General features: G+C 24.5%; 1 protein-coding gene across 2 annotated transcripts in view; it reads left to right on the top strand.

Moving 5' to 3' along the window:
- The window catches only part of LOC126895272 (orexin receptor type 2-like), a 111059-nt gene extending 85141 nt beyond the window's left edge, over positions 1-25918 (top strand). For both annotated transcript variants that reach the window (XM_050666954.1, XM_050666956.1), the window contains exons 4-8: positions 8344-8491; positions 10569-10829; positions 12379-12520; positions 20541-20653; positions 20922-25918. In XM_050666954.1, coding sequence (XP_050522911.1) covers positions 8344-8491; positions 10569-10829; positions 12379-12520; positions 20541-20653; positions 20922-21097 — 840 coding nt within the window. In that variant the 3' untranslated portion in view covers positions 21098-25918. The remainder of the gene's footprint in view (positions 1-8343; positions 8492-10568; positions 10830-12378; positions 12521-20540; positions 20654-20921) is intronic.
- Positions 25919-27470: the final 1552 nt, after the last annotated feature.

Here is a 27470-nt window from a genome sequence, read left to right on the forward strand (position 1 = left end):
CTACACCAGTTGTGCTTTAAGCGTATCGGAGGATTACCAGGAATAGCATTAGTTGAAAGACGTTTTATTAGGGGATTGGAGTGGGAGGCTAGTCGAGTGTGGAATCTTTTATAATTTTTTTTTTTTCCTTATTATAAGAATATTTTTCTATTTTAATAAATGGCTGTTAATAATTTATATTTTTATACTACAATATTGCTATTAACTATCATTTATTAAATATACAAAATATTTTTACTTATTTTTTAAATTATAGCGAGTTCCAATTGTATATTGCAGTGGCAATTTACGGATGGTCCATGGGTTCAGACCCTTTCCCCATGTACATAAAGTTACTCTAGCTGAAATAGTGGAGGGGTGAATTTTAATAACAAACTATGTAAAATTTTAAAAGTAATGTTAAACTCAGCCTTAAAACAATAGGGATAAATGATAGTTAATTTTTCATGTAAAATATAACAAGGAAATTTACTCAGTTGAAGTTATTGTTTGTTGTCCAAATTACAATGAATTACAAAATCTAACAATAATTGACAGTGTTTAGTAATTAATAATGTTCTAAATGTTTTATTTTAATACAGTAACAATAATAATGATTGTAATAAAAATTATAGTTTTAATCATTTGGTTTTCCAAATTAATATTAATGCAATATCTTAACGTAAAATACATGCATTTAATTAACGTCAATTTTAATAGTACTTTATACACACCAAATTATGTATTATAATTCGAGTAATAAATAATTTTGAAAATCATAAACATTTATTAGTGTATCTTGTTTTACATTTTTACCTTCCTGTTTAGTTAATATACAATGCCGAATTTTTAACATGGGGGTCTCCTATAGTATAAAATTTACTTTGAGTACCTATTAGAGCCTTACTCTACATATTAAATAATGTAAGCACATTAGTGCCTGGAAGAAGTTCAGACCACCTGTGATCCTCATCTTAAAACATATATTATATAACTTGGATATATATATTAAATTATATATAAATGTAAAACATTTATTTATTTCGTTAATGTAAATATACTTTACTAGTTACATTATTTAAAAAAAACCCAGCACAGTGGAGTCGCGGCATAGTGGGGACGTTGCATAGTTGGGTCCAGTATAGATTTAATCTGACAGTGATTAAAATCACTATCATAAGAAACGCTTCGATGCAAATCAGTAGATAGTGTTTAATTCTAAGAAATTGGTGGATAATTACAAAAGCTACATTATCTGCTAGTTCCTTATTAATACCCTGATTAAGATAAAGTATGTCGAATGAAAAAGGGATTATTAAAAAATATTATTTCTCATAAAAAAATTGTGTTGATTCGTACACTTTTCAATGAGTTATAGCATTATAAAGTTAAAAATGTAACCAACCCAACCCAACATCAACTCCTATTTCCTTAATTATATCCAGATTAGTAATTATTTTAATTATATATTATATAATTTTTATAATTAATTATTTTCAAATTATTATTGATTTTTAATATGTTAAAAGTAATCATTTTGAACCTACTTCTTTTTGTTCTTTAAAGTGAAAGTTTTAATAAAAAAAAAATGAATTTATTACCATAACTTTTAACTCAACTTGCAAGTTTGAAATAAATATTATTAAATAGAAAAAAATGAAATTGGTAGATTATTTCAAAAACAACAATAACACTTATTCCCTTAATTTTACCCCGATTTATAACTATAATATATGAATACATAATAATTACAGTAATTAAATTGAGTATGAAAGTGGTATTCAATAATATAATATTGTAATTTTTACGGAGATATTATAAAAATAAAAAGGAGTTGTATATTCATATACTTTTAATGCGTATACAAATTTAAAGGAATTTATGCAATACTTTTTAATAAAAAAATTTTGTTACTTATGAATAAATACACTAAACAAAAGGAACTTTCATCAGAAAAAAAATATACTTTTCTAAATAAACTTTTCGTGATGTTTTCAAATGTGCAATTAAACTTTTTCTATTACTTCTAAGTTTTAATATTATTACTTATTATTAAAAAATAAGTATTTACATATAAAAAAAAATAATTAAGAACAAAAAAAATTGTATTAAATTAATACTGATTTTGATTTTTAATATGTTAAAGGTAATCATTTTGAACCTATTTTTTATTGTCTTTTAAAGTGAAAGTTTTAATGAAAAATACCTTCTCAGCTTCGCATCGAAGCTAAAAAATGAATTTGTTACCATAACTTATAGTTCAACTTGCAAGTTTGAAATTGACATTATTAAATTGAAAAAAATGAAATTTTTAAGATTAATATGCAATCTGGAAATTTTATAATTACTAATTACAGTACATTTGTCAGAAAAATTCGATTTTTTTACATTTTTATCGTAATAGATAACTGAAATAGAAAGAATAGTAATCATATCCTAATAACTTTTGGTGTTTAAAAAAATTCTGCAATTGAAATATTCAGAACTTAATTAATTTTAATAATTTACTTTAATTAAATGAACCAATCAAACCAAAGTAGTTAAAAAGATTTACTCAATTGAGCATATTATCAAAAATATAATTATAATTGTAAAACTCCATCGTTAACTTCAGGTGAAACTAAAAATCATTTTTTTTTTAAATTTATGATTTATATAGCAACATATTACTAAAAAATTTGGCATATTATAGACTGGTAGTAGCACACAGAAATAGAGTTAAAAAATTAATAAATTATAAAGTAAAATTATTTACTTTTGTAGTTGAATACTTTTATCATATCAAATTTAATTCGACAATAAATAATTTAAGAATATTAAAAATTAATGATTTTAATTGTTTGTATGGACAAATCTAGTTAAGCTACTTTTTATTTGAATAAGGAATATTTTTTTGATTTTTAAGAGTAATAACTTAAACTAATCATTAACTTAAATATCATAAACTTAAATGAATCATTTGACGTATCGTTGAAAAAAGTAGGTCTAGTGAGGGTTGGCAAAATAAATCGTAGCCAGAAAAAGAACCACATAGTAAAATAATATTAACATGAATATCAATTTCTTCTCACGAGGGGAGACTATAGTGATAAGATCCTTTATATTTATTGAAATTATTGAATCTAAATGAGATAAATATCAAATGATTTGAAAATTCTATTCTAACTCAAAAAAAAAATGCAAAATTTTAGAAGCCACAAACGGATTTGAACCTCGTACCCTAGGCGTTAAAGATCAAGGTGTTACCCATTCGGCAACTATTCGTTGATTTTTGTTGCATGATAAAATTGGCTATTTAAGCTAACTCAAATTTAAAAATTACTTTTTCGACTTTAAAAAAGTAAAAAATGTTAATAAGTATAATATCATATGTCTTATGAACTTTATTCTATGTCAATGAAATTATATAATATTCATGAAAGTCAGTTTATTCCCCTAATAAAATATTTTAAAATAAAATAAAATACAAAACCTAGAATTTTAATAAAAAATAGCATATTTTTAAATACGGTAGCCTTTTGCGCATAGAAGATAGGTCGTCGGGACAAATTTTTTTTTTTCATTTAGTAGTACATAAAATAAGCTTTAATTTGATATATGTTTAAAGGACGCAGTATTTCCGGAACATTTTCAAAAATTAAGTTGAAAAAGTTAGTTTTTGTAAAAAAGTTGCTATTTTAAATCCCCCCTGTGAGCAGAATAAGTGTTAGATTTTCAAAAAAAAATGATATCAAATGAAAGAAAATTACCTAAGGTTTCAATATAAAGAAATATTATTTTGATTAGTTAATATTTGAAAAAGTTATGGCAGTTTTAAGTACAAAAAACATCGTTATAAAAGGTGATTTTTATCGCAAATATTACATTTTTTTTATAATTTCGACAGCCATTTGCACATAGAAGATAAGGTGTCGGGACAAATTTTTTTTTTTCATTTTATAGTACATAAAAAAAGCTTTAATTTGATATATGTTTAAAGGACGCAGTATTTCCGGAACATTTTCAAAAGTTCAGTTGAAAAAGTTCTATTTTTTATACAATGTTTCAAAGTTTGAACCCCCCCTATATAAGGGGAAATTGTCTAATTTTAATAAAAAGTATGTCAAATGGAAGATGTACTTATAATGTATTTAGAAAAAAAAAAATTGTGCTGATACATGCATTTTTCGAAAAGTTATAGCATTTTTAAGTTGAAAATTAAAAATTGAAAATCGAAAATTTTAACACAAAAATAGTGTTTTTTTAACTACGGCAACCGTTTACATGCAGAAGATAAAGTGTCGGGACAAATTTTTTTTTTTCATTTTATAGTACATAAAATAAGCTTTAATTTGATATATGTTTAAAGGACGCAGTATTTCCGGAACATTTTCAAAAATTAAGTTGAAAAAGTTAGTTTTTGTAAAAAAGTTGCAATTTTAAATCCCCCCCCATGAGCAGGTTAAGTGTTAAATTTTCAAAAAAATTATATCAAATGAAAGGAAAATATCTAAGGTTTTAGTTTAAAAAAAAATTATGTTGATTTGTTGATTTTTGAAAAAGTTATGGAAGTTTTAAGAAAAAAAAGTGAAAAAAATGACAAAATTTGTCGATTTTTAAATTTGTAATTTTTTTGGATATTTCCCCCATTTGCGGGGAACGAGGGAAAATTTTTAAATTTTTAAGGGTAATGTCTTCAACTAGATACAATTTGTGATCTTTTGACGTATTGTTAAAAGAAATCGGTCCAGTGAGAGCTGAGAAAAAGTAGTGACAGACACCAAAAAAAAAAAAATAAAATAAAAAAAAAAATAAACACATCATGGTAAAATTAATACCTTCTCAGCTTCGCATCGAAGCTAAAAATAAATATGCTCACAAAAAAATATGTTTATATCGTTTAAGAATTATTTAAGCGAAAATATTTAAACAGAAAATGTGTTAAATAACACTTAAAAGGCTAGAAAAAATTAATTTTTCTATCAACTCGCAAACAAATTGGTAGGTAGATTTATCAGACCTGAAATTTATACCTATGCCCTATATAATCTGCGTAAAGCCTTAGCAGGTAAATATTCACTGAATTCAGGGTTTTTATAAAAATGTAGATAGATTATGACATGCCTTTCTTGTTGTCTGTTATGAACACTCTGCACCGGATACGTTCAACTATAAATCTTAGGACTAGATATAAGAGTGCAGTGAATAAAATAATTGAAAATCTCAAACTGTGCGCATTGGTCGGTGAAACAATCAAAAACTCAATTCTTTCAGAATGTTATTTGTATTATTACGCCTTTTCTCTTATTGGTTCGTATCGCAAACGAATAAAAAACATATTCTAATAACAAATGCAGAGAAATAATAAAAAAATACTGGTCGGTATTACTTTATCAAAGACATATTTGTATTAAAACTGTTATACTTAAATTTTGATCATATATTATTGATGTCTTGCTTCAAAAATTTTACAAGTATATTCCATAAAAATAAATTAAATGCACAATTATTTAACGGTGACATTGAATATATTGTATGTAACAGTGAAAAATTAATACTTAGTATTTGTATCTCTAGATCATATTGTATCTTGATATAAAACATTTCATAATGAGAATATCGTAAATATACGGTTAGACAAATAAATTAAATATTCATTCAGTTTTTTGATTTACATAAAAGTATTTAGTTGCTTATAACTTATACCCACCACGATGCTTGTGTAAATTATTATTCTTGGGTAATAATTTGGCCTTACTTAAAAATTATGAGTTAATTAGTTAAATTTTTTTAGAAAAATGTTTGGATTTTTAAATAACTTTACTCGTCCTTACTACCTTGAAGAGTATACTTTTTTAAATCATTATTGATATTCCATGTTATATTAACAATATATTATGAACATTTATTTAGTTTTCTTTAGTAATATGAATTTTAATATTTTTTAGCTTCGATGCAAAACTATTGTAATTTGAAACATTGAGTTATTATATTAAAGTGAGAGTTTTAATTTTGTTATTTTACTGAAAATTTTAAATTAAATCAAGTTACCGTTTTAAATGATCCTTTAATAATATGACTTATTTTAGTTTAGTTTAATGGCAGTTAAACAATTACCCGCTACCTATATCGTACGTTTTTATTATGAGACTTGTAGCTCAAACTATTTCACATGGGGTGTACAATAATAATATTTTATTGCAAATTACTTTTTAGAATTTACTATGGTCGTTTTAAGATAACTATACCGTTTACTTGGGATTACCGACCCGTGACTACAACAGGTAGGGTGTTCTGTGACAACATCAGTCGCTTGCTGAATTCCTTTGTTTCTTATACTCTTTGTATAGTGATTTTCTAATGAAAATGGAAACTAACTATGATAGACAAACGATTTCATTAACCCAATCGATTTTCCCGAAACTTTATTCAACGGTATGGTTTTACTACTGAGTAAGAATCTAATACTGCTATATTCATAAGCATACAGTCATACTTATATTTGAATCTATTAAATATAAATAACTGAGAAGATAAAAAAAAAACTTACGACTTTCTGTTTCATTCATTCAATTATCCCGGAGGATAAAACAACAAAATGATTTTTTATTTAATTTTCTAGAGCTCTACAAAATTATATCAAAGAATTTCAAAATCCATTAAAAAAAGTTTTCATTGTCTGAGAATAATTATGTTACATATTTTTTTATATAAACCTATTCCGAAATTACTTTTTATTAAGGAATATTTTCTTACTTTTGATTCTTATTCATTTTTAAAATAAATATTTTTACTTTAAAACAGTACATGGCATAATAAACGTACCTATAATATTGCTTTATGCTCCCAAAATTATTTATGTCATTTAATAAATGCGCAATATTAACATTAAATACCAAGAACGAATAAAGAGGTATATCAGTGGCTGATCAATGAGGGTAGGTAATATTTATATATTGAACTTTCTCAATGTTGTGGTAAGAAATGTAGATTTCTCTAATACAAGCATTGCTTTTTTGAGAGAAAGTTAATGATAATTAGAGTAATAATAATAATAATAATAATTCGAATTGCGCGTTCAACATTTGTTAAATTTTTGTTGTAGTAAATGTAAATGTAAAGTTTATTGTGATATGACGTAATACGGTTCACAAAACTAACATATTATAAATATAAAAAAACAATATTCGATATTTTTAAATTTATGAATATATTATGCACAATTTTATTCTACTTTGAAATAACACATGTCGGTGCGTGCAAATTAGGTTGCAATACATATAGGTGTATTTTTAGATTTTTTTTACATTTTTTTTTAACGGTATGTATTTTTATACAAGTAACTATTTATTTGAAAAATATATGAAGCAATATTTTATCATAAAAAGAATGAAAATTTTATTCATAAAGCCTATTCTTTTCACTACAAGATCAATTTTAACAACTACGATTGATATTTGTTCATTTATCAAAATATTTTTATAAGAAATATTATTCTCTAAATTTTTATAACATATTTAAGACTTAATAGTTAATAGTTTAATACTTAACAGTTTCATCAAACAAAATACTATTATAGTCCAATTATCTTTTGGAATCTATCCAGTTAACTCAATTTATCAGGATATCTTGTTGTAATAAGGCCTTAAGTTAATTATATTGTATAGTTAATTACTATAATCAGTATAAAATAAGTTACTTCTTAAAATAAAAGTTAATTCAACATTTTAAATTAAGTAATTTAACCTGCTATATATTTAATAGCAGTTTTAAACATAATTAAATTACTTTTTCCTTTTAACAATTTTATTAGATTTGGGACCAAAAACAATTTTTATGGCAAAAATGTAACTTTATACACATGTAGCCAACACAATACAATGATGTATGGAATAGTATAAAGTATAGAACCTGACTTGAAACCAAAACCTTTCAAATGTTTGCCATTAATGAAAGTCGGGTACTTTGGTTTGATCAAAGTGTATGCATGTGAGAGTGTTATTTTTCTTTGAGCTTATACAAGGGATAAACTGATGTTACTGTCAACGTCCACTGATCCCTAACAATATTTTATTAACGGGTTGTTGTGTTGAAATATTATGCACGTTACGTCATATACAACATAGAAAAATAAAACTTTAGTTGTCATTAAATTATTGGGTCTTCATATTATTGAAACTGTTAATAAAGCTATATGACTATAGTTGTCAATCAGCAGGAAAAACCTAAAGCTTTTAAAACACATTTTTTTTCTCTTCAAACTAATATTTACACTAAATCCTTTCAAGGCGGGTTTGTTTAATCCAAACATCAGTTAGTGCTTAAAAGCACATCATGATGATTAGTTTATACCTTATAATAAATATTTAATTTATTATTTTTCAGACAGTATCAATTTCGGTTTCTGTTCTGACACTAACCTCAATATCAATTGACCGTTGGTATGCCATATGTCATCCGCTAAAATTCAAGTCGACCACTAGTCGTGCAAGAACAGCCATTATTATCATATGGATTTTAGGATTTTTGTCTGGTAAGATAAAAAGTTCTATTAAACCGTTTTCTTCTTAACTGTGATGCCTAATAATTTAGGCATCACATATTATAATTTATTGGTATTTTAGTGATTGTTAGCATTTTTTAGTTGCCAAAATAAAAGTTGTGTAATTTTATTACTTCTCTTTTTAATGTTTGATGAATTTAAATAATATAATTTGCATGAAAGCATTTATACAATTTTTTTTTTTTTTAATTCCCAATAATTTTTCTGACAAATAATCTAATTTTTGACGTCTCATAATTAATTCGAATAGTTATACAAAAATCTTTAACAACAAATCGTCTCCAGAATTTCAAATAACGGGCTAACAGTATTTTTTTTAGATCGTTGTTTGTTCATTGCATAGGGTGATCAGTAAAGCTTTATTCACTAATTATTAAATTTCCCGATATCAACAAAAGATTTGTAATCTAACCTAAAAATGGATCTCTAATTCTATTTCAAAAAAATAGTTTCGATTACCTGTTCCATCTATTGGTTCGACTGTAAAAAAAATGAATTGTATTTTATAAAATGTTGACGATTTTTGACAACTCTATAGAAATATTAAGTTGGTAAAATTCTCAGATTTATCGATGATAACGAAATTATAAAAAAGGATCACCGAACTTATTCAGTCGCTTTTTGTCATGAACTTATTTTTAATTTTTTTAGATTCGCATGAATATTAAAGAAAAATGTTGTTGTTTTCTTGAAAATAATGTGTTATGGTTTTTCTCATGTGAAATCACAAAGTAGTGTTAACTGTTGCTGAAACCATTAAAAGTAAATATGCAAACTTGAAAAAATACTTTTTCCATGTTTAGAGAAAACATAATACTTTTTGGTAGTCAAAAAAAATATTTTTTTCGTGAAAACAAAATATCGTTTAAATAATAACTATAAACATCCCCTTGATATTTTTCTTTAAATAGTTTTTATATTAATTAACTTTTTTATTTTTAAATTAATTCAATACTGAGAAATATACTTTTTTTATCATAATGTATTTTATATAACAGTATACTGTTATATATAAACTATATTAAATGTATATATTTAACACAGGAATTGAGGTTCAAAATCGATGTTTCAATGACATTATACGACAGTGTATTTAAAAATACTTATTTTAATCATTTTAAATAGAAATAAAACAAACCAACCAGTTCATTAAAGAATATGAATGTAATTCACCGTTACATAAGGTCTAATATTGTAAAAAGTTTACTTGGTTTCATTTATTAAAAGATTTAAGCATATTTCAATGCATATATTTTTAAAGCCTGAATATTATTAAATGTGGTTAAGCAATAGGTAATCTATCTTACTCGTTACATTTTAACTAAAAAAGTTACTATTACCAGCAATAACCAATAATGAATTCATTCTGAAGTAATAATAATCTAACGAAATTGATTTTTCTTAGAGAATTATCGTATCGAAGCGTTTTATGATAGTGATTATATATTATTAATATTTTAGTTCCACTATGCTGAACCCTCTCTGTGTCGGATATAGAATGTATTCATTTTTTTTGGATATTAACATAACTAATGTTCAATTAAAAAAATAAAGATTTATTTTATAAAACAGGCTAATATTTTTTATTCAACTAAAATATGTTTTATTTTGAAGATAAATTAAATTCATATTAAATATTACTGAATAGAGACACAAATTGTAATTGAAGGTTTCAATTAAGTTAAAAAAATAACAGGGGTAACCTACTTAAGAAAAAGTATACTTGAGTGAATATTATACCATAATCACATTTTATGAGTAGATAGATATGCATAATGCATAATCTATCAAAGTAGATATTACCTTTATGATATATTTTATCAAAAGAACCTTTCGATGATGATGTAAACAAATGTATGAAAAGCAACTTCATAAATATATAACGCGCGTAAATCATATGAGAGTAAAAGTTATTTATTTACATTACTATATAGAAATAGGTTCTATATATGTAATTTAAAGTTTTATAGTAACATAAAACTAAAAAATAATTTACATTTACATTTTTTTTTTTTTATCTTTTTTTTCAAATATGACTTTTTTTTAGATTTACCTGAACTTTATGTACTGGAAGCCATCAACCATACTCCTCGTCTGGCGAATGGTGTCTATCTAACTCAATGTGAAGCCCTCTGGAGTAAAGAATCAGAAACTACATATCAAGTAGCGAAAACAATTATTCTATACATATTACCATTGTCGCTTATGTCAGTCACTTATTATCAAATTGTCAAAGTACTTTGGAAGTCAGACAATATTCCAGGCCATTCAGAAACCGTACAGATGTATAACTCTCAAAATCAAAACGGTATGAATAAACTCATCGCCCTAAATTTATTGTGAGAACAAGCTATTTATTTTTCACTTCATTAAGGAGAACAGAAGTTGTGAACTTATATTTATTTTGCTTAGTTCGCATTATCACGATTGAACACAAGTAGTTTTCAAATTCAAATAGTTAGGAAATATAGAAAAAAGTTTTTTTACAACTTATAGCATAGACATGGTTTCAAACTTTTTATCTTACTTGAATTAAATATTGATTTACGTTTTACTACTAGATATCGAGCTATCAAACAGTAGCTACATATATGTTTTAACTTCAATTTCTTCAAATAAGATAATATAACTTTATTAAAAATCATTAAACATAAATACAACATTCGAGAAATATTATATTCAATTGGTTTTATATTAAGATTTATTTCTAAAGTTTTTGGTAAACCCTAAGCCAATGTTTGTATTATGTAACGATATAAATATTGAGTTGTCTTAGCACCCAGTATAATAAATTTTTGTAAACTTGATAGGCTGATTACGACTCTTGGATTATTTTTATAAAAATTTTATGAATTGTACATTATGTTAGTTTATGTGATTTATGTGATTCAATCACATAAAATAAATAAACATAACCACCATGGCAGTACTACAATACTTTTCCCATTGAAATAATTTTTAGTTAGAAATAATGTAATCCTCGTGGTCTACAGGCACGTTGGTTCTGTTGATTAATTAGGCTGTCACTTTATATTATTACGGAAAAAATTAATTTCTATAAGAATTCAATGAGACTTAATAAAAATTCGAATGATTAATAAGGCGTTAGTGTGGTTTTATAAAATTAAATAATATTATACATTATATAAATTGTCCATTTTTATAGAAAAAGCTAGAATAAATATACGTCAATATTATAATATTTAAATTCCTTATGTCATATTAAACCCTTAATAATTTATTTATTATAATAAATCATAATTTAACCATACAAATATTTGACATTTATTTAAATACCACAAACGAAATTCAAATTTTTCTTGTAATAAAAAATAAATTTTTAGAAGCCATAAATTATTTAAAAATCAAAACTTCTACATAATAATCATTCTGTTCTATCAAAAATATTTTTAAAATGAAATGTTTAATTATACATTTTTATTAAAGAATATTTTGCTAACTTAATTAACTAACTTAATTAGTTAACAAATTAGTAAAGTAAACAAAAAATACAAATTTATGTCTGGATTGCTATTTAATTAAAGTTTTAGGTTCACAAATAAAGTTAAATTACTTAAAGTTAAATAAATTTATTTAATTAAGCTACTTGAACTTTAATATTAAATGATAATTTTATTTTTATATACAAATGTTGTTATAGGATGCATACTTAACGTTCTTCTAAATAATTATTAATTTTTTTTTGGTAAACAAAAAAAATATATAGTTGCTAAAAAATTTCAGTTTTATTTTTCAGAGTCACCGCATCGCTCCAAATCGAGCATGTAGGCTTTTAATCAATGTATCTTGTACACTCATTACTATAAATTACATTCAATTTATTGATGTTTTAACAGGATTGAACCGAAATAGCACTATGGGATGTGCGAACACTATGGCTCAGATAAAAGCTAGAAGAAAAGCCGCAAAGATGTTGGTAGCTGTAGTGATAATGTTTGCTCTATGCTTCTTCCCAGTACATATAATGAACTTATTAAGGTAACATTTAAAAAAAAAATGTATTAGAAATATCGAAGCGTTTTTTTAATTGGACAAATAGGTAAAAATTAAATTTTGCTAAACAGTTTAATAACTCTAAAAGCGTACTTATTAAATAGTTTTAACAATTCTTAAAGTATGCTTACTTAACGTACGTACTCAATTTATAACTCCTTGAATAATTTATGAATGTAAGCGTATTTTAAGCAGCTTAAAAGACTATGTACTTTATTTTATCTTTTATACAGAAGTAAAACAAATCAAAAGATTTTATTTTAAGACACATAATTATTTATCAGATAGCAGCTTTAAAAATAATAATATAAAAGCATTCTTATTATTTTAATTTAATATTATATGTTATACTAACGTTAAAAAAACATCATCTTATTATTTTTAATAAAATTCTATCTGCGTAATGTATCTGGAATACTAAAATTACAATGTATAAGTTAATTATAACATCAACAAATTTTGATTTGTTGCATAACAAGTTTAAATAAATAGATATTTGAAAAACACAAGTGTTCAAGGTCGATAAATGAGTTAATAGTAGTAACTCTCGATGGTTACTACAGTGATTTATCTATTTTTTCACACTCTTTACTATTTGATTTTATAAGATTACTTAATACTACTACAGTGTTAATTGTCTCATTAACGAATAATCTTCATAATCTCGTTTTTATCTCAGATATCTCCCTATTACAGCTTAAATCACTTTTCCTTAATAGTTATTAGTTTTTTACTATATTTGTGTCAAGGATACGATGTAATGTAGTTGATAGTTTAAAAACATTAACTAAAGTAAAAATGCGCTTGTCGATAATAACTCATAGATAAATGCCATTAAAATCACAGAATTTTTTAACAAAAATGATGTCGTGCTCTTTACAAAGGAAATTGTAACGTTTGAAATGATGACCTTTGTAGGTATCGAAAAATAATTTACAATCTATTTTGACTCCAAGAACTAAGCTTTAGTTAAATTTATATAAAATAAAATAATGAATTTAATAACTTTATAATATTAAGTGCAGAAGGCAACGGGAAACCACTGCACTTAAAATTTCCCCAGGATATACCAATGGTATTAACCAACCTAACGGTTGTAAAAAAAAAAAAAATATATATAAATCTTAGTATAATTAATTAAAAAGGGAATTGATGTAGATTCATACAAATTTTTATTTGACTCAAGTAACATCTTAATATATTTTAAAATTATTTACTATATATATATTTCTACTAATCAAAAACATTTTTTTTAAAAATTAATTTTTAATATTATTTTTATTTGAAAAATAGTCTGACGCTTTTTCTAGTTTATGTATTTCAAAAATGGTTTGGACTTAGTATGTAATGTGATCTGTTTGACAGTACCCATTCAATTACTTAAAAAATATAAATAATTTAGGAATTATTTTTAATTTTTACAAGATTCAGATTACCTTCGTGTTATAAATGTATGTTTATTATCAATAATACTTGAAAAAAATGTGCTCTCGTTTTTTAAAGTTTAAGTGGCTTTAACGGCAGTTAAAATCATTTACTTGGAGTTTTGTTTTACGTATTGAGATTTTTAAGTGTTCAGTAAAAACTTGCATAACTGGCCTTAATCTTTATGCAATTTTGCGACAGTCAAAACAAAATTGCTGAAACTCGTTCGTTGATTGGTAAATCTAAATTCATCTCAACTTTCTAATTAAATTTACCCTCTGCGGTAAAATGTGACCTGTCGGACGACGGTCGTGTTTATTAAATTAACGATACCGTGTAACATGCCCTTGATTGTATCTGCTGGATTTCATTTTGGATTACATCGGTTATATTGTTGTATACAAAGTAATCGTACACCCGTAAGCATTCCCGAGTGTTACACCCTATTTAATCCGTCGATTAAGACAACTGAACAGATTATACACCTTTGGACCTTAGTTTTATTTAATAGAGTATTTTGAATATTTACTTAGAAATATTGTTTGTTATTATTTCTTACAATATTTTTCTAATAATTTTAAATACAAAAGTTATTGTCTGGCGTATTATGCGATATATTTTCATTCAATCATTTTCTCAGTGAACATTTCATTAACAGGAAGAAAGTTTAAACTTTGGACATTGGTTCAATATCAATTCTAATATATCAATAAGTCGATTCAGTTTAAGATTCTTATGACACTCATATTTTTATAACTACATATTTTAAATTTTGTAAAATAAAATATAGTTTGATTAAAAAAAACATATAGTTAGTTAAATATTTTATTTTATTTGTTCGTAAGTAATAATTTTCTTCTATAGTTTGATGATATGATAGACAAAATTTTAATTAATGATTTTTATTGGAACGATCATTTTTGTTTTAATATTGTACATAGATTTTATATATGGATATTATCAGATCAAAATTATTATATATTGAAATATAAATTCATTATTAATTTGATTTTCATAATACCGAATGCAACAATAATCTGTTTCAGTTGACTATAAGTTATTTTCAGTTTTTATTCTTACTATCATAAATGATAGATATGATAACAAAAATTGTCAATAAAATCTTGTTTATGTGGTATTATGAAGAAATGGCAACTACTGTATGATAAATATTACAGTTTCTAGGTAAAAATTACCTAAAAATAATTGGTCAAAAATTAGTGTAAAGTTTACTAAGGATTACTAGAAGATGAACATTTTTTTCTATCAGATAATTAAAATAAAAATATGAGTTTCCGTTAAAAAAAATTATCTAATTTAAAATAAAATAAAATAATTTAGAATTTTTTGAATAAAATACATTTTTTCTATTACGAAAATTTATAATTTCAACAGTTTCTAAAAATATGAGTGTTTCATGGTGAATCAATCAACTTGTGTCACATTATTATTATAGTTTGATGAAAGTACAAGCACAATTTATTGGTACACAAAATAATGTTTCCTATGATTGATATAAATATTGTACTGACATGAAAGGAGAAAGTAGTAATTGCGTTTGACATTAATAAAGTTAAGTTTATTTACTTATGTCAGATTCAGTCGAGGTAAAGTTTAGAGTAAGTTAATTATTTTAATAAAAGCCAAGTTTTTTAAATTTAATTTAACTTCTTATCACGCACACACAAAAGCATATTCATGGTTTTAGTCATATTTTCATTGTATGCCTTTATATTTCATTGCAATAGCAATGACAATATAACTAACCGTCGCGCGAGAATAAAAAAAACAAATCACATAGCAACCTGCTTTTTTTTTTAATACTAAATCATCATAAGTTATAAATGTTTTATTAAAGAGTAAAATAAATTTTAGTTGTAATTTCAACATTCATTCGTAATCATTGTTATAATAAAACAGTTTTATTAAAATTAAAAAAAAACCAAACTATTTCAGGTAATTGAATATTACTTAATATAAATTAAATATATATTTAATATATTGATGCATAATTTATTCTGTAAAAATTAAAATTAGTCATGTAGTCTTTATAAGTATCTTATAATATAGTTAAAATTATCTAATTTTATTTATTTGTAATATTTAACAATGATATAATATATTATTCTTTTTTTTTTTTTTAATGTAATTTGATATAAAAATGCAAATAAATCTTTTATGCTTTGTAATCCTTTAAGTAAATGTTTTCCGCAAAGTTTTTTATTTACCGATATTATATTTGTTCTCATTGTTTACGCATGTTTAGTAGATATAATTTGCATTTTTAATTCATCTTCTTTTTAAATGGTTATTTTTTTTAATACTTATTTGATGTTTATATTGTTTGAAGATTCCAGCTAAATAGTTATTGAATAATAATATAGTTTATTATTTATATTTGAATCTTGTTAAAAAAAATTTTAAATACTAAACCGTGGTAACATGTACACAAAACTGATTAAGGTTATTTTTTATAACCTCTCAAAATAAATTTGAAATCGTAGTAACCGTTTTAAAACCTTGTCCACGTTAATTGAAAATATTATATACATAATTATATACTCACAAACCAAAGTCATTATTTTAAGTGGATATATAGTATAAAGATTGAAGGTATTGGTATATAACATTAAGAAATAAGAAATTTTATTAAATTAAGCACGGATAAAATTCAGTGTCTTTGTGTTGGTACAAAATTATGGTGAAATAGCTAATTATGTGAGCTTTATCTTAGGGGTAGTAGCGTTAAATAAAAAAAAAATTAGAGTTATAAATTAGTTTTTGGAATATTTTTTCATGTGATTTTGACTTACTAATTTGGAGAGCCACTTCTTATAATTAAATAACATTTTTATAAATGTAAATTTTTACATGGTTAGATTTTATTAGAAAATAATACGTCGGCAACATAATATTTTTATTTAAATAGTTTTTTTTAAAGTCAATATGTAATTTTAAGCAAATTGATTTCACAACTACTATTTGAGTTTCTTCAAAAACTTTACTTTTATCAAATACTTTTTAAAATTTTTGTTGTTACTGCCTAAAGAATAAATGTAAATATTAATTCAAGCAATTAAATAATGTCTAAATAATTCTTTATCCTAATGTTTTAGTGTAAATTTATGTTAATAATTTTTAAGTGTTTAAGTTTACTTAAGAAAAAGTTACATTGAATAGATAGAAAGAAAAATGAAAGAAATAAGTTATTAATTAACTGAAATAACCATGAAATATATTTTTATTCAATGAAATTATTATGCTTATATGTAAAGTTTATTTTAGTCATCCCGAGTATAATAATGATAAACAAATATTCATATGGGTTCTTTTTACACCAAAAAGAATATATTGATTAGAAATTTATTTTGGAGGGACATGTAGGGGATCACTGGCACTTTACAACAAATAATATTTCTGTGAATAATTTTGATAACTTTTCACATAATTGATGGTTGAAATAAATTTTATAAATACATAGTCCTGGACTCTGGTTGTAAGTCACAGAACAATTTTTTATATTTATGTAAAATATTTTAGATTATTTATAAGTATATAAAACAATACTACAAAACGCATCGTACACTTATTACGAGGAAAAATATCAAAATAAAAGAATCAGTTAATACAACATTTTTTTTGACTCGTTTGTTGAATTAAAAAAACTGCTTTTGTAATGTAATCCTTTGAACCTATAGACTTCAAAATATGACAGGTATCATAAAAAATAAAATGAAAATAAAATGACTTTATCTTTTATACAACTAACTAACCACAAATATTGTATATCTTTCCAAATTTTAAATAACGAAGTGTTTTAGGTAAATATTTCATTATTTTCAGAAACAAAAACATTAAAAATTTTTAAAAGACTAATTTTTTGTTATTTAAATAAAGATTATTATTATTTAATTCAATATATTTTATGTTATTACAGACGGCGTTTGAAAAGTAAACGTGTTAAACTATTGCTTTATACTTAATATATTATTCATTTTTACATAAAGTGGCATTGTTATAGAAAAATGAGTTCTATTTTTTAGGTAACTCAATAACCACTTTCGTTTGAAATTATTTATATTAAAGAACTTTTGGTTATAATAAAAATATCGTGAACATTAAGGATGAAGTGAACATTGACGTTGAATACCTTATAGGTATTATATAAGGTATTAATAGGAAAATATTTTTTTCATTTTCAACATATCTTTTTTTTGTTATTTAGCCTTAATTGGAGGGGTTGATAGGATAACATTTTTAGGGCACGGAAACAATTTTTTTTTTTCAGATAACTCACCCCTGTCGAGATAAGAGCGGTTAAATGATTTTTTTAATAAACAAATACGTACTTTTAGGGGCATTACATTGTGATTTATTAAGTATAATACCCCCTATTTTTTTGTTAAATAATAATTTTTTCATAAAAATGTATAGATTAAAATTTAATTTATTTTTATGAACAATTGTTAATTATAAGAAAAAATTATTTCCAATTATAGATTTTTGGTGTAACATTTGAAAGTTAAATGAGAACCTATTATTGTTTCTTTATATTAAATGGAGAATGAACTAAACAAAATGTTAACTGGTTGATAATTTGTTTTTATATATTACTTTTTGAGATATTAGCGTTTGAAGATTTGGAAAAAGTCAAGAGTAGGGTAGTTTTAATTCACGCTCTCTTTTTACTAATAAAAATCTATTACGTCTACTACTCGTCGCATATACCGAATAATTCCATTTGCTAAAAAATTAATATTTCATAACTGATTGTTGACTACTTAAAATATTATTTATGCTATTCTCTATCACCATAAAAGTAATCAAAGGTTCCAAATTAACTTTTAGAAGTTAGCTCTAAAAACTATCATTAGAAATAATTTTTTTTATAATAAATTTAATATTTTTCAATGATTATAAAAAAAGTTAATTTTTTTCTCTAAATTTAATGATAATATTAATTTTCGATAAAGTTAGAAAGTGTACTTAATAAATCACACTGTATAATAAAATAAGAGCCCAAGCTATAATAATTCATCATAATCTATAGGGTTCACGACATTTTTATTAAAAACCTATATTTGAACACTTTATTTTGTTAATCTTGAATGAAAACTATGATCAGGGGCATCGCTGTGTCTTCATTCGTATACCTAAAGTTTTCAATCTCTTAACACCTAAATGTAATAATAAAAAAAATAATAGAAATAATTATAGGTGGGTAAAATAGTGGAGTAATCTAAGGGTTTGAACAATATTGACTGAATGGTATTAAATATTCCTATAAATGTGTATAATAATTATACAAAGTAAATAATTTACTTTAGTAGTTTATTACGCAATAGATTATTTGTGATTTAAAGCACGAATTAGATTCATAGTTATCTTTATCTCATCTTATATTAAAAGATTGAAATATTTTTTATAATTGTTTTTATTGCTTAAAATGTATTGTAGAATTGTAACATTAAAACATGAAAGATTATAGGGTACTTGTTTGACAAGTGGCCTATTTATTAGACCTTAAATTATTACTTATAATACCTACCTTAAAAAATAAGAGCTAACTCATTTTTTTAGCTAGAAACCTTTTAAAAACGTTTGTCAACCGTAACCCTTAAAAAATAAAGTTTAAGTACCCCTAATAATACCTAATCCTCTTATCTTTTTATTTTAAGATTCTCAATAAAATAAATTTCTAAAAATTACAATGATTTTAATGCCTAAATGAATTAACAGAAGTTACACACTAAATATTGGTTATAGGCATAGAATTTTTTCCATGTAAATTATTTACGCTTTTGAGCATCGTTATTATCATAAAGAGAAAAGGGTAAATAGAAATAAATAAATAAAGGTAAAATAGGGATATAGAAAAAAGGGTAATCTCAGGGAAACTAGTGTAAGAAAATAGTATTAGAATAATAGGATTGTAGTTACAATACATATTTTTATTTTCCTTTACTAGCCTTTATATTTCTATTAGAGTTTTTGCCGTCATTACTATATTCTTTCCTACATCTCTCTATATTTTGAATAAGTTACTGCTATTAATTACTTTCAAAACTTTTAGATCCTCTTCTACTACATCTATCTATCTTTTCATTGGTCTGCCTTGTGATCTTTTTCCTTACGATTTTCACTCCATAGCTGCTCTGATGGTTTCTTTTCGCTTCTTTTCATGATATGACCCAAATACTGTATTATTAGCCTTTTTTTACATCTAGTTACTAAACTCAATTCTTCCTGAAGACCTTTACAATATACCTTCTCCATTATTTTTGTGTCTCGAGCTGGTTCACAAATGGTTTTCTATAGGTAGTATATAGTAATCTATTATTTATTATTATCCGTCATTTTCCCTGTGTCTATTAAATATAACACACACACACACACACATATATATATATATATCACATTGCATTGTATTATTATTTCAAATTATTGTATCACAATACGATTCAATTTTAAATGGTACGACTTTCTTTGCATAAAATTTACGGGTGATTTTTATATACAAATGATTTTAATAATTTATATATTTTAAACTTTATTAATTATGTTTTTGTATTTAATTCAGATATACAATTGGTATTCGTCAGTCACCATTTATGGCATTAGTAACTAATTTTTCTCATTGGTTGATATATGCTAATAGCGCAGTAAACCCATTGATTTATAATTTCATGAGTGGTAAGTGCTATATAACCTATAAAACATAAATGATGATTAATATTATTATTATTATGAGTCGTATGGCGATTGAAAAATAAATCACTTTATTTGCACATAAGATTAACTTTAATAATAAATATATTTTCATTATTTTTCCATAGAGACTTTTCATTATTATGCATTTATAATTTTTCAATTTATTTTATTTAATTAAAAGAAATATTTAATTTTATACTCACACAAATAGAAATAATTTTAATTTAAAACTACGTAATTTCATTTATAGGAAAATATCGCAATGAGTTCAAAAGATTATTCTTATGCTGTGGTCCTGACAGGCAGAATAGACTTCGTAGAGGCAATCAAACATCAAGAAGTGGTACATACATATGCCGATTCACCATGACTACTATGAAAACAGATAACGTTAGTATAGGTCTATCTCCTGAGGACATCCAATGAAATGAGCCATGAACGTTTGTTTTTTTAAAAGAAAGTTGGTTAATTGCCAACACTTAATTATCAATGATATCAATTACCATTTTACCTAAAGTACAACATCAAACATACCATACAGAAAATGTAAATAAACTATATTCCTTTATAATTCCTTATAATTACAAACCCTATAAATTAAATGAGCAAAATATACAAAGTATTTATACAAACAAACAAGATTTCCACAAAAAATTAAAATTTGATTTACACTATTGAATTATTCCTACTTATATAAGAATACTGTATCATGTTAAGTTTATTTATTACTGTGATATTACAGACAAATCATTCAATCTAGACTATACGTTATTTATATCATTAATATCTTTATTTAAATCGGTTATTTTTTTTAGTGTATTTTACAAATTAATCTATAATTCATGTTTTAATGGTTAGGAAACTTTTATTATAAACCTGAAACTTATTTCTTTTTTTTCTTTTTTTGAGAAGGGTCATTCACTTTTTTTTAAATTTTATTATCAAAAAAATATAATGAGCAAAAAAATCTTTAGCTTGTATGTCTATTTGAGACTGTAGTAATAATCAGGGTTCGTAAGTTCATGCACTAAAAAACTAAAAAAAAAGCATGCAAATATGCACTAAAAGCATGGGCGTAAAGTGATCAAATGTTGGGGGAGGGGCTAAATTTAATTTTTCCCTACCAAAAATTGTTTTTATATAACAATACATACAATTTTGCTAAATTTCTGAAAGGCTAATTTGTAAATTTGGGGAGGGACTTAATCCCCCCCTATATCCCACCCGACGCCTTAACTAAAAATCTAAAATAAGTATATTTTGAAAGAGCATGTAATATTTAAAATTTTTAATTTTTTATAATAAACTATAACTTTTTAGTAAAAAATTATAAACAAGTAAAAATCAAAAGTATAAATTAACGCAATTTGAAACATTTTAGTAATCTTCAAAATGAATACTTTTTCTGACTTTCAATCATAATAATAAGATTATTAACCCACAGTCTACCGACGTATTTGCACCAGTTCTCTAACGGTATATGTAAAACGAAGATATGCAGTAGCAGAATTTATTATCGTCAAATTTACAGTATTACAATATAAGTATGTCACTGATCAAACAATATTACAAATTAAAAAGTTCAAAAGTCTTGTCATTTAATTATTACAATCAACGCAGTTTTTCGCTGCATGATCTTGGTCTGTAGGTTGTTGATATTTTAAACATTTATACCATGTTAGTCTTATTGATTTTATATAAACTGGCAAAATATAATAAACCGATTAGAGTCATTAATTAAATTAAATAAATTTCTTTGTGATAATTTTCAAGCGTTTTGGCAATATGTCGTTCAATATTTTCATTAGTATATTTGACAATAATTTTTATCACTAAATAATAGCGAAAATGCTTCTATTGCGAAAAGCACCTTTCCCATGGCACGGTAATCAATTTAAGAACAACGGCCTCTGCGTTCAGGAATATTTTTTGACCAACATAAGTTAGACTTAGTCCAAAAATAGGAAGACTCTCAGCCTGCCCGCGAGACCTTTTTCTTTTTTGTGCGTGGTTCTGTTTCTTCAGAATTGCGACCAGTTCCATTGTTTGCATCTAACTTGTCCTCATTCTCTGACGCACTGATGATGATGTTATCAGATTTGGTTTCTTTTTTCGAGTTACTATCACCCTGTTCTTTTGGTTCGTCTGCTTCGTCACTACTTAAACAATTGGTTTCAGAGTCACATGAATCCGTTTCATAAGCTTCGGTAATCGCAGCAGCTCGTTGGGTATGTAAACGAGTCTCCATGTTTATCTCAAATATACATGTAATAAACAAAAAAATATAACCATACAAATATTTGCCAGATAATATTTTAAATCAAATACACTAAAAAAAAGCAAGAAAGATGTACTTTTGCTCAAAATTTAAGAAAAACATTTGGAATAGAAAAATCTTTTATGTTCTTTACAAAACGGTCGAGAATGAATACATGCTTTATGGACCTAACGAGAATAAATACCTTATCAAAAGGACTTTTCATTTACTAAACCGCACTCAAAAGTCGCACTTATGAAGATGATGCTTTTCGCTTGATCTTTGGAACTGAACTAAACGACGCACCACAGCACTGCTCTATATATACATATACCGCGCGCGAACGTTCCAGAATCTACTATCTATTTCCGTTTTTTTATATTTATACTCAAGTGTCTGTTCGCACAAAAAAGTAATTACTACACCAAGTGATATAAGGAGCCATAAAAGTATTTAAAATATAAGAAATCATAGAAATGCTTAAGATATAAGAAGCCATAGAAATGTTTAAAATATAAGAAACTATAGAATTGCATAAAATATAAAAAATCATAAAAATTATTAAAATATAAAAAGCCATAGAAATGTTTAAAATATAAGAAACCCTAGAAATGCATAAAATATAAGAAGCCATAGAAGTGTTAAAAATATAAGAACACAATTTTGAAAACTTTGCCTTTAATCCATTGTCTTCAGCTCGAGTTCAAACTAACGAATTCTTGAAAATCGCGTTCGACGTATATGCAAAACAAATGCCTCGCATTTTAATCCACTCAACACTATTTTAAAGTCTCAAAACTTACCTTCATTTTTGAGCAGCAAAATCAATTCTAGTTCAATTTACTACTGACTATGGTCTAAATGACACCAAATCAAATACAGGCATTGCCTTCTCAGTCGGATTCAGAGTAAATGTAATTTAAAAATTCATGTGTAGTATAAGCAAAATCTCTACTTTCCCCCGCTGATTTTGAAGAGCCACCTACATTGAAATACTGCAAATTTGAAAGTTGTCTGGGGTCACTAAGATCTCGCTCGGTACTGTATTCCATTGGGCTATAATAACAATAACGATTATACAAAAAGTACTATGATTCGCTTTATCAAGTTCTTCGATATTTATAAAAAAATATTTCGCCGATAGAATCATGCAAAGGTGTTCCAACTATTGTACTTACTACTAAAATATATTTTTGCCAAATTTCGAAACAAAATTTTTCTAACGAGAGCCCAGCTCGTTAGTTTTTTTTTTGGCATTCTTGTTTAATGTGGACAGTCCAAATACTAGTATTTAGAATTGAAACATAAAACATTGGAAATATGATTATAGTTTACGAATAGATCAGAAGAATTGTACTCCTATATATGTATCTATATGTATTGTTGTGACGAAAATAAATTTATAGTTAGCCATACACATATTTCATTTAGCAGTGGGTGGTGATGCTTGCGTGATAATATAAATTCCTGTGGACTACTTAAAACTTATAAAACCCAATCAATATCATAAAAAAATTAAAAGAAACTTCTAAAATACTAAGAACCTATTAACATGTAAACATATTCGAAAAAACTAAAAAAAAAAATTATTTAAAAATTTATTATTATTATTTTTTTTTTTACCTTCATTGAAATAAAATTTTCCTGAATTTACAGGAAATAATATGCACTAATAACTCCAAAAAACCAATTAAATGCCAATTATGTCCTAACACCCAAAATATGTAAAAATATGCAATAATAAATTTCATATTTTTATTAATTTTGTTATGAAATGGATATGTAACTTACTTAGCATGTTTTCTTAAGAAGCAAAAAAAAACATGCAATTCCTTGAACTCACGAGTCCTGGTAATAATGATTAGTTTTACATCCTTCTATTTCCCGAACATGCTACAGAGGGTAGTGACTCTTTTTCACATGTTAGGAAATCAAAAATGGTTCTTCGCTAAGCCATTTTTGATTATAATAATAATCTTAATAGTTACCATAAAAGAGTATTCTACCCCTACCCTCTCAGGCTTGTCTCTGTTTACAGTATTACATTAATTGAAATTAGATGTTATGCATACGTCTTTCCGCGTTTGTACAAGTAATTGAAACTTGAAACAGCCAAATGGAAGTTAGATGTTAACAAAAATGTGCTTAAGTATATATCTTACTGAATGTTTATCGTAATATAAAGAAATCTATGATGTCTTAACCTATTACTTAACTACGCAATATGTACTACTTAAAATAATATTAAACAGTGTTTTTACCTTTTTTCAACTAATTTTTCTTCAGTCTTGGGACATGTATATAAATTTTACTAATATATTTATTATTTTAATTACTAAGATCTATTAAGTGTGGAATAAATTTCCCATAGTATAATAATTGAAATGAGATATTATAACTATACCTACTTGCTTTTTGTTGTAAAACTGTTAACAGATTTGTTTTAAAAATGTGAATATGTATTATTTTTTCTCCTTTATTTTTATAATTATAATGTAAATTGAAAAACAACAATTAATTATGAAAAATGGTAATAAGAAAATGTAGAAATATGTCTTCAGATAATGTGGAAAGAAAAACTAGTTTAACTTTTTTGAAGTGAAACTTCTTTACAGAGGGTCCGAAATAAAAAAAAGATTATTGAACATTACTATCGGCTGTAAAGTATATTTTATATTATAATTTAGCACTGTATTTTCGAAAATTAAAGTAATTTTATGCATTAATTTCAATGCATCAAATAATTTAATTTTAAATAATCTTGATTGTCCATAAACATTTTTTAAAGAACCACGACACATGTAATTTTCACGCATATCTTCATAACGAAAGAGGTTTCACTTCATCCTCGTAACACTTACTGGCTCTTTTATACAATAATAATATTGTTTTGTTCTAGTCACTTAATATTACGTGGCATTAATATATTTAAAAGAGCATTCATATTTTATACCTTAATTTTAATTAACATTATGAATTAAAAAGTGTTAATAATGTTGTAAATAATTTTGTTATATATTTTGTAAAATAAAAATTTTAATTATTTTTATTGGATTTTTTCTTGTATACTTATAACTAAATAGAGAATTTTTGATTTTTAAATACTTAAGAATATTATACAAATTTCAGCAGCCTTCGTTTATTAAGAATGATGTTCCTCTATATAAGGAGATTTTCTTAACTACTGAATTATTTGAAAATGAAAATAGCAATGAAAATTTCCTTTTTAGATTCGTTTAGTTAAGTGTTTTTCTCGATATATCAATCATGAAGTATTTTACTTCCTTATAGTTTGTAAGGGTCGCAATTTGATTTTTTGATTTTTATATTTTTTCAATATTTATAATTCCCAGATAGCAATTTTAAAAAAATAATATTATAAAAACATTTTGATAACACTAGTGTTTAATCTTCTATATTAAATCTTTTAGGTATAAATGTTTTAATAGTTTTTAAAATACTTGTCCAAAAGTTGTAATCAACCAGCTATTTTCGTAATTAGATCATCGTCGTATAAATAGGCTAGTTAATTATGTATGTAACCATTTGTAAATTTAAATAGTTTCCTTTATAAATTAAAAAGGATGAATGTCAAAATTACTGCATGATTAAAAAAATGAACGATCATGTACTAAAATTAACTAAAACAAATAATTTCTCAAAATAGTTTTCATTTGTTTTATCAATGAAGTGACGTTTTGGGAAAAATTAAATATTTATAAAGGTTTTTTTTACTTAAAAATTGTATTATTTTTTATCTTAGCTACATAAATTTATAAATAATTGTTTAATGTCTTCTTAAGAAGATTTATATTATCTAGATAACAAATATCTACATATTTTATTAATCTACAAGTAGTTATTATAATTTATTAACATTTTCAAAAATTATTTTAACATACTCGGCATAGTTTTACTACAAAATGATAATAAACTTTTAACCGTAGAAGTGATGTAAATGTCTCTCGTAATATACTCACAGATGTATAATTTTAATAACTATTGATGTTTATTTTTGATAAATCGATAAACAAAAATACATCATCTATTTCTTTGTATAATAAGATTAATGGAGTTGAGAAATTTTTTTATTAAGTTTATAATATTAGATAGCGTTAAAAAATATAATACTTCCATATGTATTTGACACAAATTTTATATAAATTTGTCATATTTACTAAAATTATAGAATTTTAGCTTGGATGCGAAGCTGAGAAAGGTATTAATTTTACTATGATGTGTTTTTTTTTTGTGTCTGTTGCTACTTTTTCTAGCTCTTACTGTACTGATTTATTTTAACGATACGTCAAAAGATCACAAATCGTATCTAAGTAAAGACATTGTCCTTAAAAATTGTAAAATTTTCCCTTGTTCCCTGTAAATTGTGCAAATTCCCCAAAAAATTACAATTTTTAAAAACGTTAAATTTCATCATTTTTTCACCTTTTATTATTAAAATTCCCATAACTATAGAAATATTAACAAATCAAAATAATAGTTTTTTATACTGAAACCTTAGATATTTTCCATTCATTTGATATC

The sequence above is a fragment of the Daktulosphaira vitifoliae genome, unplaced genomic scaffold, assembly GCF_025091365.1.
Source record: "Daktulosphaira vitifoliae isolate Bord-2020 unplaced genomic scaffold, ASM2509136v1 Scaffold_1, whole genome shotgun sequence".
NCBI lineage: Eukaryota > Metazoa > Arthropoda > Insecta > Hemiptera > Phylloxeridae > Daktulosphaira > Daktulosphaira vitifoliae.